Here is a 15,011-nt window from a genome sequence, read left to right as displayed (position 1 = left end):
TAGATTATTTTTTTCCTGACTGAAAATAATCAACACATCTGGCACTACATACACGGATTCCCTTCTATGACTGCTGTCAGAAAAAACTGTGCAAGACTTGGAAATGAGCAAAACATAGATTACTGGGTATTGCCCTTCCAGGCTGTCTGTGTCTCAGTGCCTTTCAGCTATTTTCCTGTAAGCTGTAGGAAACTAATAGTAATACAAGTGATTCTTGTCCATAGAAATGAAAATGAATTTTGTCCTCTCCCTTTCTCAAGAAGCTGGTTTTGCAAATTAATTTCAGCATTCCTCATTGCCTATATAGATGTCTGCTTTCTGAATTCTCCGTGGAACCAGATCTTACTGGTTCTCTCATTAATTAATGAGTTCATTAAAATCTTTAACACATGTTCATTTTATACCTGTATAGTAGTGATGATTTTGCCATTAAAAATTATTATCCTTTAATACTGAACAAAAACACTGTTTCTAAAAAGTGACAAATTCTCCCAGTAGCCAACTCTTAACCACTAAGAGTAGCTGAAATGTTTAGATTAAAAAGCTTTAGGGCGGGGCTTCCCTGGTGGCGCAGTGGTTGGGAATCCGCCTGCCGATGCAGGTTCGTGCCCCGGTGCGGGAGGATCCCACGTGCCGCGGAGCGGCTGGGCCCGTGAGCCATGGCCGCTGGGCCTGCGCGTCCGGAGCCTGTGCTCCGCAATGGGAGAGGCCAGGACAGTGAGAGGCCCGCGTGCCACAAAAAAAAAAAAAAAAAAAAAGCTTTAGGGCCTCAGACAGATATCCAAATTGCTTTAGATACAAAAGCATGAAACTTCCCATTTTCAGTATTCCTGATTTTGGGTAGATCCTCAGAAATATCCAGGTGAGGTACAACTGATGCTCCTTATTTCCAAGAGGCCTTGGAGTCAGATGGCCTGGGTTTGTGGTCCATTTATTACAAGCTTGTATGATTTGGGGAAATTTCCTTAACCTCTTTTTTTTGGTAACTCTTTTTATTATGGTAAAATACATATAATATTGATCATTTTAGCCGTTTGAATTGTACAATTCCGTGGCATTAAATACATTCACAATGTTGTTGTAACCTTCACCGCTATCTATACCCCCAATTTTTTTTTTTTTGCGGTACGCGTGCCTCACTGTTGTGGCCTCTCCCGCTGCGGAGCACAGGCTCCGGATGCACAGGCTCAGTGGCCATGGCTCACGGGCCCAGCCGCTCCGCAGCATGTGGGATCTTCCCGGACCGGGGCACGAACCCGTGTCCCCTGCATCAGCAGGCGGACTCTCAACCACTGTGCCACCAGGGAAGCCCTTGCATTCTTAAATCTTAATAACATCTATGGACAAATGACAAATCACCAAAACACGTAATCATTACTTTGATTTGCCAAGAAACTATCAGGTCTTTAATACTGGCTTTGTCAAGTAAATATAAAGATTTTTAATAAATGAAAATTAAGTATGTGACAAAATTATTACCAAACGATTAAAATTTTTTCTTGAAAGTTGAATCCAATCACACTGGGCTCCTGCATCTTGAAGCAGCAGCAAAATGAAACTTACAGATTGGTTGAAGTATATTTGTGTGCAGGGCGTAGGACGTGTATTACTAGGTATATTAACAGGTAGTTGGCAGAGAGGTCGTGTATGAACCAATGAATGGGAATACTGTTTACATCTCAATTCCTCAGCATACATGGGTATGTAAACATGGATCCAGACCCCATTTAGGCATGAAGAGAGATTTGTATGGCTGCAGTTATAAAACTACTTTTTTTTAAAAAAAAAACCAAGTCTACTTTACAAATTTAGATGAGATGCTGAGGTTATAAGTGGCTTTGTTATTTCTTACAAGATAATAGAAGTATGTGGCTCAAAGCTAAATTGACTATAGATAAAAAGCATTTGAGAGCCTTCTCTCAGGAAGGCAGAAAGGGGAAAACAAAATATCTAAAAACAAATCAGAGAAACCTGAATATTTTCAACTATATAATTTGTCTGTCAGTTTCAGGTTAATCTTTTCCAAAAAAACATCTTCCCAGCCAGAGGAAGTGTGCTACACGCAACTGAGATTCAAGTTACTGACCCTGGCTGCCAAAGCATTTGTGCCTGCATATTTTCAATCTGTTTTTCTTTCTTTCTTTTTTTTTTTTTTAAATGAACTAGTTGTAATGGGGAAATCTGTGGATCAAATGCCCAGAAAAACCTTCATGCTAGCAATAAAATATTTTAAGTCCTTTCTGCCAATATTTTCTTTAATATTTTGGGGACGATAATACAACCTTAACATTACCAAATACATTTTCTTTCAAGTTTTACCTACTAAACATTTCTATATAATAACTGTTGAGATACAGATGGACATTAGGATTGTGAACCATTTCTCAATTTTAGTAATAGTTATCTATTCATAAAAATAAAGAACATCAAAAAAGGTATCTGGAAAACATTTGTTTTTCCATCTATTTACCTATTCAAATCAATTCTGAGATGTAAATAAATGACCATTTTATCTCGATTTACTAAAAGCAACTTTTAAAAGCTACAATATTTATAACAAATAAAATGAAGCTTTCAATGATCAAGTCAATGCCTCTACAGCACTTTAAAAACCATCATTTATCCCACATCTAAAAATTATTTGTTTATATATCTATCTCCCCCCGTGGACTACATACTTGCTAGAAGTTCTCTTTCATCTCCTTCCCAGAATCCAATCTAGAACCCGGCATACCATAAGTATTCAGTGACTGTTAGCTGACTCACTTACTGAATAAATTAGTATTATACAAAGGTCCAAGACATAGGACCCTAACTTTATACCAGACAAGAGAGCTTGTACCGTCTCCCACGGGTTTTTTTTGCATTAATAAATCTCATTTCCTGTGTTAGAGATTCAGAAAATAGTCTTGGAGAATTACTTGGATTAGCAGTTAAGATGCAGACACCATCTGTAGTGTTGTTGTTTTTTTTGTAGTATTTTTTAAAAGTATTGTTTTATCATCTTGTAACTTAAGGCTGGTTTTGATAATATATGTCAATGACACCCAAAGGCCACTGTATCTTCCTATATGATTCATTAAATGGAACAATGACTTTTTAGTTTTTAGACAATATTTGATTTTCCTGTTTCCAAATAGAGTTTAAATAACAAACGTTTGTCTCCTATCTTACGTAAGTAGGATTTTTCCTTTATTACAGCTTCCTTCCAGTCTACATAGGCAAACAAATCTCTTAAACCAGGCCAGTATTGAAGAGGGAACAAACAGTAAATCAGCATAAATGTAAGAACAGAATATCTTCATGATACCGGCAGTAGATACCAATATAACACTTTCATCTCAAACTTGAACACCACTTGATTTTAGATGTATGGACACAACATGCTGCCTAATATCCCTACAAATGCAAAGGATTTAGCATAGAAAGTCTTAAGCTAAATTTAATTAGATCTTGGTTTGCAAAATCCAATTAGCTGTAACAGAACCCTACAAACCCCCAAAGCTTTAGAATCAGCAAGCCAGGTAGGTGCCCTGGTACTAAAACTCTCTCTGAAGTCCATATTCCTTAACAGTTAACCTTAGTTGTTCCTCTGACTATTAGAAAATTTTATTTGTCCCGAGTCACTAATACAATCAAAGGAAAGATAAGCATGAACAGATGAAGCAAGACTTTAAATACTAAAAATGCAAAATGAATCAAAACTTGTTAGCCCTATCTGTGCAACCTGGGTCTTTAATAAGAACTCAGCTTAAGTTTGATGGATGGATACTCAACAGCACAAACTTAAATGCTGGCTTAGAAAAATCCTTCTGATAATAAAGCGTCTTAGATTGTGATGACTACTGAACTGCTACAAGCCTTTTAAATCAGTAAATTCTGTAAGGATGTGCAGAAATTCTCAAAGTTGCTGCTTAAAGATTAGGAAAATGTAGGCCAATTTAAATTCGGCCCCCATAACAACACTAAAACTGTGGCTCGTCACACTGTATTCAAAGACCTCTTAACATCAGACGTAGGCGTATCTTCAGAAACTAAAAATCTGACTTCTGAGTATTATTACAACAATTTAAAATAAACAGCCCAAGCATCTGGTCTGTGGTTTCTGGGTTCAGAGGCAAACATACAAATTACTCTCTCTTTTTTGTTCTAACTCTAGCCAGAAAGGAAGATATGGGATTTGGGTTAAAATGTTCGAGGATTTTTATATGTAACTGGAGCCAAGTAATAAGAAACGACTCAATTATCCTCACTTTATTAAAAACAGCTAACAAAGTTTTTATGTCCTCAAACAAAACAAAACAAGAACAATATCAACAAAATCCACATTAAAAGCTGACAAGTAAAGGTTGCTTCCATTGTTACTGAAGAATCATTCATTTGCTTGGGGGTCTTATTAAGCTTTTCTCCCCTGAAGGTCCAGCCAACAGAGTTATACAACTATTCTTAACTGTTCCTGCAGCACAGAAATTTCCACTCTCTGTTAACAACCCAAACCACAGGTCTTCTTTAAAACTCTAAACAAACTATTTCAATCTTCAGGAATGGGGGTTGTATTAATAGAAACGAAATGTATAATAACCTTCTTTAAAATAAGTAAAAAAAAAAAAATCTGTGAGAGCCAGCCTTCAAGATGGTCCCCAATGATCCCTGCTCCCATGGAGTGCCATCTCTCACAGGGTTGGTCTGTATGACGAACGGAATGTGGCAGAAGTGAGGATTATAAAAGCCTGCAGCTTCTGTCTTGGGCTCTCTGTTTCTCCCTTTTGCACAGCACACTCTCTGGGGAAGCCAACAGCCGTGTCCTGAGCCTAGGAAGAGGCCTAAGTGGAGAGAACCTCAACATCTGGCCAACAGTCAGCAAGGAACCTAGGTTGCTATGAGATATTGTGATTTTAAGAAGTGTTTCTCATCTGTATCTGCCCATCATCCAGGCTCACAGTTCCCAAAGCCTTTAGAATATCCTAAGTGTTGACAGTGATAAAGCTGTCTTTTGTTATGTGAATGAGGTGACTTTTAGGGGCACCTAGGATGGGTGCTGGTTGCCAGGAGATTAGAGGGTTGAAACTTTCTGTCCCACCCACTGGTATCTGGGGATGGGGGAAGGGTCTGAGGTTGAATCAGTCGCCACTGGCCAACAATCTAGTCAATCATGACTAAGTAACAAAGCCTCCATAAAACCCCCAAAGGACAGCTTTTTGGTCCATTTTTGGAGAGCTTCCCTGTGCCAGGGTGCCAGGCCCCAGGCTCCACGACGATGTGGGCTCCTTTGTTCCGAACCTCACCCTATGAAGCTGATGCGTATCCTTTAATATCCTTTTATAATAAATTGGTAATCTAGTGGGTAAAAGGGGGCATCTCCTGAGTTTGGTGACACGTTCTAGCAAATTAAGCCCAAGGAGGGGGTCGTGGGAAACTCCAATTTGAGCCAGTCAGTCCGAAGTACAGGGAATGACCCTGGTGTATGACCTGCCTCTAGTGGAGGGCAGTCTCGTGAGACTGAGTCCTTTGCCTGTGGAATCGGATGCTGTCTCTAGGTAGGTAAGTGTCAGAATTGAGTTGAATTCTTAGACACCCAGCTGGCATCCCAGAATTGCTTGCTGGTGTGGGGAAGCCTCCACATACACAGTGGAATTGGGTGGGTCTCGGAACCTTTTCAGCTAACAGCCATATCAGTGAGCCTGGAGGCAGATCCGCCCTGAGCTGAACCTCCAGTTGGCTGACAGCTTGACCAGAACCTCACAACTACCCAGCTAAACTGCTCCTGGATCCCTGACCCACAGACACAGTGAGATGATAAACGCTTGCTAACTGATTTACTAAGTTTTGGGGTAATCTGTTACACAGCATTGAATAATGTAAAATCCAATAGATAAAGGGAAGATCCTGCAACAGTTAGAAGACTGCTCCAAGAAGTCAAAGACAAAAGGATTTAGCAAAAAGTTACACAAAGCTCAGAGGTTACTTCCTGAAAACATTATATATAGTATTTTCCATTAAAATAAGAAATTCATGACATTAGACAAGAGAATGGATATGCTTCAGATTTGGCGATGACTAGTAGGAAAAAAAAAAAAGAGCTGAAAGGATCAAAACCACTTGTTTCTCCTGCAGGAACAGCTTCCTGTTTTGGTTACAAAGGATTCATGCTTAAAATAACCATCGTAAAGCATGCTGAGGGTCTGAGAAGTCAATGGCAGGAAGCCACAACAAAGAGCCCTGAATGCAGCCCGACAGAAGATGATTCCTCCGGAGAAAGGACCCAAGAAAGGCTAAGGAAAAAGCTACCCTAGCAAATGAGTGGCATGTAAAGTGAGGAAGGCCCATCAGAATGCGGCTCTCCTCTCAGCATCTGCCCCCCGCCCCACTCCAGCAATGAGCAGACTTGCTAAAGTGGCAGGCAGGATACCTCTCCTCCAGCCGGCATACTCTTGCTGACAGCCAAGAGTGTGGTGACCCAGGAAAATTAAGCTAATGAAGGAGGAGAATAGTGCTGTAAACTTTGAATATTTTATTTTGATGCATTTTTAACTGTGAAGTCTGGAAAGGATACACCAAAAATTAAGGATATTATATCTGCCTGTTTCCACTATATTAGGTTGATTTCACTGTCCTACATAAGGCAAACATATCAGAGAAACAATACATGTTGAAATGCAATTCAGTCAAACTGGGACCCAGACTGAGCTAGAGAAACTCCTAGAGTTAGATTTGTGGTCTAGCCAGCCCAATGTTTTGTGGCCAGTGGGGGCCCAGGGCATCTATCATGAGAGGATAGGCATGTTTTCACTGACATCAAATCCTAATGCTTGTGATTCATACCACCCAAGCACTTAGCCCTTTTTCCAATCTACAGCTTCTATTTTCTTATGGACTGGGAAGTAGACAGCTAACTTTATAAAGATGTGTCTGTTAACAGAGTCAAATAGGCAAGGCTTAGTGTTTATTGGGGAATTCTGTGAAGGGACTTATGAATCAAATCAGGGTCAAACCAGACAGCTGCTGAGAATCCTACTCAAGTAAGATTTTATAATAGTCAATCAAGTCACCCAAAGGTACGAAACAAAGGCTATAGAGACTGGTAATTCTTCATAGGCATTTTTTCTACCTCCTTTGTCTGTCGTCACTATTTCTATTCAACATCTTCCTGGAGGTCCCTGCTAGTTCATTAGGAAAGAACCGAAATAAAAGGTATAATGATCAGAAAGGAAAAAGTAAAAACTGACATTATTTGCATTTGTGATAACTGATGGTATGTGTAGAAAATCCAGAAGAGTCTACAGTAAGAATTAATAAGTCAATTTGGCAAGTTTGCTGGATACAAGTCAATGTAGTATTCCCATATACTAGCAACCAAAAAAACTAGAAAATTAAAAATACTATTTATAATGATACACACACATAACACACACATACAAGGATCAATTAACTAGGAATATATTCAATATCGAAAGAAAAATATGCAAAAGCTCACCACTGAAAACTATTAAAACACTTAAAAACATTTATTAAGACAAATAAATGAAGCTAGTCATGAACTTGAAGACTTGATAATATCAAATTGTCAATTCTCCCCAAACTAATTTACAGATTCAACGCAATCACAATCAAAATATCAGAAGGTGTTATTTATTTATTTACTTATTTATTGGTAGAGATTGACAAGCTGATTCTAAAATTAACACAGATATTTGACGGACCTACAATAGCCAAGGCAATCCTGGAGAAAAACAAACCTGGAGGATTTACACTATCAGGTATCAAGACTAAATGAGATGCAGTCGTTCTTGAAACCGTGTTTGATGCTGCCACTGGAAATTTCATCCAAAGTACCCACCCCCACTTACCATAAGTCAGCTAGTTTAATTGATTTTTCCTTTAAGTGTTTATCTAAGATCTCCATAACATAACCACATACATATTGCTTTAAGTGACATTTAAAAAGCTTATTCAAAATAACATCTAACACACTTCATGAATAACTGCTAAACCCGTTAATTTTGTCTCTTTCTTTCCTAAGCAATTTTTCAGGTGACTTCGATGACGACAGTTAAGAAACTAACATCTTGAGGTACATTAAGTTTAATGTAGCTTCTCCAATGAACACCGTATTTTTCAAAAATAATTGAGAGTGCTCCATATTCTGAGAAACTTTATAAAGATTGGTTATAAAGTGAATCTTTCTTTGCTGAGGATAATTTTTGATGAAAAAATCTCATTAGATATTAACTGGACATATATGGTACATGAGTGACTGAACAAATGGACATATGCCTAACGCTTTAGAGAGAAACATCCAAATCTGCAAAACTGAATACATGGAACATGTGTGTCCTTGGCTAAAGGCAGGCAAAAGCAGAATAAAACTTTAGCCGCAAACTTTTATCTTTCAACCTAATATCCCAGAAAGGAAAAGGGCAATTCAGAACACACTAATAACATACAGAAAAACATAGGCAGTGCTGCTTTTATGAAATAATTCCCATACTTTATAGGGAAGTGACCGAAACCATAAATATTCCTCCTCTAACACAAATCAATTGGAAATCTCACCCGCCTTCTAAACTCTGTTATTTGTTCTGACAGTTAAGACCCCACAAACACAAAGACAACTGTTCACAGACGAGTATTTCTGGGCCTACTCCAGAAAGTTTGTTCGATATGCTGAGGTTTCTGCCTGTCTTTAAAGCTTGTGGCCTGAAATTACTTTTCTTCCTGGCAGCAACTCTAGGTCCAGCAATACTTTTAACATTAAAAATAGCTCCCTCACTGCACTACTTGAAATTTCTAAAACAACTTCTATTTTAGACTCTAATTTTATGTAATTCATTTCTTAATGAGCAACTTTCAGTTACTAAGCTAGCTGCATTTGAACTTTGTGGCATGAGAACCCAATAGAGACTTTTTTTTGGTAGAAATTTTCCTTTTGGCTTGGTTGAGGTCATAAACATCAATTCAGGATACCTTATAATTATTTTACTAAAATCTGGAAGAGAGTCACCTACATACTCCAGGTTATCTTACAATGTAAGACCCAGCTTGGAGTCCATGTATCTCTAATAAGAACTACAATCAAAATCATCCTCTCAAGAGACAAGTACTTGTCCTAATTAGTTATTCATATGGGTGTCCTAGGTAATATCTTAACCACCCAAGTCTGCTTAACTATGTTATCTTTTACGATTTGTTCTGTGAATCATGGATTTAAAAAAAAAAAAAACAAATAAATGTTACCATGAAACACTGGATGTTCTCACACGGTTCACAAGCTGACCAAGTTCTTGAGTATTTCTGGGTTACCTTTAAATAGCTAATGTGGTCACAGACATTATTAGAAATATGCTAATGGATGTATATAAGCACTGTATAACTATGGAACGCTTCTCTTAACATCAAATCCCTCTGTATGTGTTATTATAAATTCCAAAATAAACTGTCTAAATCCTAAACACAATTTTCAAAATGTGTTAACCAGATAAACTCATTTCACTCTCTGCCTTTCTATTATATCACAGACAAGAACAAAAGGACACAGGCTCGGGTGCCAGAGGCCACAGTACGAAGGGAGGGTTCTAAGAATAAAAAGGGGAAACTCATGAGGATCTAGCCCTTATATTTAGAAAGGGAAAAAAGATTAAAAAAACATTAGTTCTACACTGTCACTGTCAGCTACACCGAGTGACACAATTCTTAATAGGCTATCACTCACCTAGGGTACTTTTTAAAAATTCAGATTTCTGAAAATGGTGGTCTGAACATGTGTTTATCTTTAAACTTCCTCTCCAAATCCTATTAAAATGATAAGAAACAAACAAACAAAAAGAATAAACCCACAAGAACAAAAAGAGTAAGAAAGAAGAAAAGAGATGCTGACAACATTTTGGATAAGTGCAAGTAGATGGGCAAGAAGTAATAAACACTTAGCAGGCTAGAAAATGTGGAAACTTTAATGTCTGTGAGGGTGGGGGTGCGGCGGTTATCCACAAAGGCTCAGGAATTTGAGGTACTCCTGAAAAGATGGGTGAGAAGTGGGACTAAAGACAACAAGTTTTTTCAGTCTCTGTAAGAAATAATTATGGGTTTAAGATCCCTCTCCTACTCCACATAACAAGGCCCCCCCCCCGCCCATTCAACAGAAGGTGGGAGGTTCACTCTCTGGAGAAATGAACCAGTGAGGTTCTAGGCACAGTGCGAGCAGGAGTGCAACACATGTGAGGAAGAGGAGGATTTGGGAAAGTCTACTCTTTGGATGATACTGTGGTTGAATGTACTGCGCTTAGCAATAGAAGGAGAAGCAGGGAAGATGTTTCACTGCATCTGTTCTACTGAGCTTACCACAAACTATATGGTTTGTGATTTGGTTCTTCAGCCATATTCATCAAAGTCCTTTCTAGAAAGACCTATGGAAATGGTAGAACATCTAATAAGTCTCTTTACTATGAAAGAGTAAAGAGATTCTCTACTGCTCAAGTCATGTGTGTGAAAGCAAATTTTGGCAACTACGCAGCAGCATGGCCTGGGGCAAGAAGTTAAGACATTTTAACTGGGCACCGAAGGAAATGTCCACATGTCATTAACTCGAGGAATAGACTCCTTCCCTTTTTTTCCTTGTCACCACCTCCACAATTCTTTTTCAAAGAAAAAATAGTTTAAATTACATCTTAAATGTGTATCTATCAAAGAAAATGTGTGAGAAAAATATTACACATGAAGCTATTCCAGAGAACAAAGATCTGCCCCTGCAGTACTTGGACAGCTTGGATTTTTTTTTTTCTCTTTTCTTTTTACTGTTGTAGCAACTTTCTATGCTATAAATATTGAATGACTTAACAATCTGGATCAGAAGGAAAAATGAGAACGCCAGAACCCAAACATAAAGTGTACCATCATTACAAAGCTGGAGAAAAAATATCCCTAAAGCATTAATACTAAGTATTATTCCTGCTCAAACTCTGTATTATTTGTAGAAAAGAATCCTCTTGATAAAATACATCAACCATTAAGTTTTACTTACTCACTGGATGCACTTACCAGTTGAGAAACATGTGCCATTGCTCCAAGGACCACCCCACACTATCCCTCCACATCCAACTTTTTTTGCCATTTACCCCTAGCCACCAAGCCTGTAGGCACCAGATCAAAGTCACAGACCTTCTCCCTCAGCCACATCAGGACGGTCCAACCTGGCCTCTCTGTGCTGTCCCTCTGCCACCTTCACAGCAACAGCTCGGCAAATGGCCCCCAGCTTCCTGTCCAGAGAGCGAACCCCTGCCTCTCTGGTGTACCTGTCATCAAAGAAAAATATTTTATTTTTGGCTAAACACCACCTGTAAAAATAGAAGTCATGTGATTAACAACTACCCTAAAGGAAGTGTACGTTTAAAAGTTTATTACAGTTTCTTGAGTACTAACTGCCTCACCTTTAAAAATTCTTCTGTATTCTTATTTCTTAAATATTCAGAGTATTTCCAGCTACAACTTTTCCTTTTATATAGAATATCTTGGACCATTACACTATACTTAAAAGTGAATTATTGGTTCTTCAATTTATAGCGCCAAAGTAAATTTAGCAGCACATAAAACATGATTTACTCCTTGATGATACGTGTAAGTGCTTTCTTAAAATCTGTCGATTTAAGAAAATTCTGATAAATTTATTATACATGAAACATTGCTGAAAGAATCAGAAAAATAATTTTTTTTCCAAACTAAAGCAAAAATAATTGGAGACAGAAATCTAGTCTTTACCTGGAACTGTGCTAATTACCTCTATTTAGTGTCTTTTCATTGTAGAGACTTCTAAAGAAAGAAATATGCTAATGATGCAAGCATTGTGATATAGTGGAAAAGGTTCTAAATGTGGTTAAGCAGAGCTGTCTTAAAAAACATACACGTTAGACTCAAATTCCATAAGCCACTTCATCATCCTTTATACAGTACAATCATTTTTGGCCACCCAGCTCTGGATGAGTTTGAATGGACAGCATCAGCTAGAGAATGCAGTTTTATCTGAAAAACTGGATTTGATTAGGCAGTCAGACATATATTCAAGACTCTGGGGAAGCAGATTTTTTAAGTTCTGAGAAAAGACAAATAAAATTCTTGGCTAAACACTCTAAAGTAAAAAACTAATTTCAATCAAAGGAATAGGAAGATAAAGGAATAAAGTCCATATTATACAAATGCATGTAATTTCACTAAGAAAGAAAATAGGGAGGCACGTTAAAAATAAACAAACCAACATGTAAAAACAAAAACAAAAACCCAATGTAGCTTCCTAGACAACTATTTGATGAGCTCAGATGAAAGGGTTTGGACAAAAGATGAAAGAGAAGGTCCTGAAGATGCTTACAGAGGGATGGTCTGAACATGCAGAAATGGTACCAGGAAGTTCAGAATGAACTGGAGCTTGCCAAAAATAATAAGGACGTCAACAACAACAACAAAAAACTTTTTTTAGGTTTGGAACAATCATGGGCTAGGAACTAATGCAGACAGTATAATATTAACAGCGACTGGAGGAACGTAGACACAACTGCTGGTTTGGTTTAGTAATTTTAAACCAAAAAAGGAAGAATCACCAGTGTCAAATAAGAATTGATTAATGTTTCCTAACCATGACTAGATGATCATGAAGACACTAATTTTCAGAGGACATAAAACTAACGTACTGGATGATAATCAAGATAAAAAAAAATCAATTTGCTGCAATGGTAGCTGAAACTAAAATGTATATTAAAATATACATAATTATAAACGTCTACATCTGGGCTTTAAAAAATTCAACCCTATAAAGATGGAATGAGATAGACCAAGTGCAGCAGAAATTCAAAGAACTAAAGGTGTTGGGTAACTATATGTGCAACAGGCAAGAGGATAACCTAAAAAAGCTAAGAATCTCGGGCTTCCCTGGTGGCACAGTGGTTGAGAGTCCGCCTGCCGATGCAGGGCACACGGGTTCGTGCCCCAGTCCGGGAGGATCCCACATGCTGCGGAGCGGCTGGGCCCGTAAGCCATGGCCGCTGAGCCTGCGCGTCTGGAGCCTGTGCTCCGCAACGGGAGAGGCCACAACAGTGAGAGGCCCACATACCGCAAAAAAAAAAAAAAAAAACCAAAACCAACCAAAAAAAAGCTAAGAATCTTGAGACAGTCATAAAATAATACAGTCAGAATAAGAAAATCAGTGGTCTTCTTAACACCGTGAACTATTTAGGCTATGTCTGAAACACTGAGTTCTGCTCTGGGTGTTTATTTTAAAAGAGACATTGACATCACAGAAATCTTTCAGAAGAAGACTAATCAGGAAGGTGAAAAGTCTTGAAAGTGGGTCAAGAGGAATGGTAAAGAGAATAGGACAGGAGATCAGCTCAGTGCTGTGTGACCACCTGGAGGGGTGGGATAGGGAGGGTGGGAGGGAGGGAGACACAAGAGGGAAGAGATATGGGAACATATGTATATGTATAACTGATTCACTTTGTTATAAAGCAGAAACTAACACACCATTGTAAAGCAATTATACCCCAATAAAGATGTAAAAAAAATTAAAAAAAAAAAAGAGAATAGGGATATTTAGCCTGAAGAAGAGAACATTTATGGGATGTGGACCTGACAGCATTTTTTTTTAATACCAGAAAGGCTGTACAAGGGAGGAATTAGATTCTAGGTGTACATATAGGGCAGAATGAGAAAACTATAGGGAGGTGAATATAAAAACTCTTTTATAACAATTATATTTACTCACCAAGGAGTGGTTTGCAGTAAGCACTGTAATTCAAGCAGTCTAGTTACCCTGGGAGGTAAGGAGGACTAGATGACTTCTAAGACTTCCTCCCCTCCTCCCAAACACTATGGGTCCATGACTACGACACAGGAAAAGATGAAAAACACACGAAAGATGAAAATCTATGTCCTAAGTTGGGTAACTCACTATATACCCAAAACTTGCCTGGAGTAGCAAATACCTGTGCTGTTTTTATAAAAATTAAAACTGCTCAGAGAAATTTCCTAATGTTCACAGCTTTTAATAGCTGATGTTTTGAGCTAACAAGTATATAAAAAAGAAATAATTCTCCAGGCAACAACTGGGAAATACAAATAGTGATTATTCTTTAAGTCATTAGTATTTAGCTCCAGATAAGCTATGAATGGATATTTTTCTCTATCACTCATATTTTACAGATGGGGAAGCTATCAAAAAGGTTAAGTGACTTGTTGAAAGTTACCCAAAGACATGAGAGGTATTATCTGGAATAATGATATTTTTGGAAGACTCTGGTGCAGAAATCACCTACTTTATTTCTCCTGGCATTATCCACACAATAAATCACAAGTTAAGAAAAGGAACTCCTAGGTCAGATTGAGTCTTACTTGTTTCATAAGTAAATTTAAACAGACTTCCAAATAGACTTCCTTAAGAAGGCTGGCTTAGATCAAAAAGCAGCCTGACTGGCCAAACTCTAAGTCAAAGTTCAAAACAGAGGGAGACTTCACTTCTTTTGAAAAAACAGTGGTTACTGGGAACGGGCTGCATGAGGAGTTCTGGCAGCCTGACACAATTTGCCAGATGATGCAACAGACCTGCAATACTGAGCCAGGAAAACTGTGAGAGGCTATTGTAGATAGAAGTTCTCAACAGGATATATTTTCCATTCAAACATGCAATCTATAAATCAGACTCAGCAATACTCAACTCAGATAATTTATGTGCTGCTTGCCATGGGCTTAACCACTTGGTAGCTAACTCAGGAAAATACCTTCTCTGTTGTTCTGGTGTTAATTCTGAAGATGAAAACACTAAGGATATTTTTAAAATCTCTCAAAGAGAAGAAAAGAAAATCTGAATAACTTAAAACTGATGTCTGAAAGTACCATCTCACTCTCAGGAGAATTCAAGTTTCAAGATCCTGGGACATAAAAGGTGTCTCAGTATTTTCCATGTTTTTGGTTGTTAAATTTATCAAATTAATCCCTTATACTGCAACAGTGGAAAAGTTGAAATTCTGGCTCAACTG

The 15,011-nt window shown here is 38.0% G+C and overlaps 1 protein-coding gene across 2 annotated transcripts in view; it reads right to left on the bottom strand.

Annotated features, from left to right (window-relative positions):
• The window catches only part of LONP2 (lon peptidase 2, peroxisomal), a 95,811-nt gene that overhangs the window by 19,593 nt on the left and 61,207 nt on the right, over positions 1–15,011 (bottom strand). For both annotated transcript variants that reach the window (XM_067718747.1, XM_067718748.1), the window contains one exon: positions 11,152–11,285. In XM_067718747.1, the coding sequence (XP_067574848.1) occupies positions 11,152–11,285 (134 nt within the window). The remainder of the gene's footprint in view (positions 1–11,151; positions 11,286–15,011) is intronic.

The sequence above is a fragment of the Pseudorca crassidens genome, chromosome 20 (assembly GCF_039906515.1).
Source record: "Pseudorca crassidens isolate mPseCra1 chromosome 20, mPseCra1.hap1, whole genome shotgun sequence".
In the NCBI taxonomy this organism is placed as follows: domain Eukaryota; kingdom Metazoa; phylum Chordata; class Mammalia; order Artiodactyla; family Delphinidae; genus Pseudorca; species Pseudorca crassidens.
This window is presented reverse-complemented; position numbering and strand designations above follow the sequence as displayed.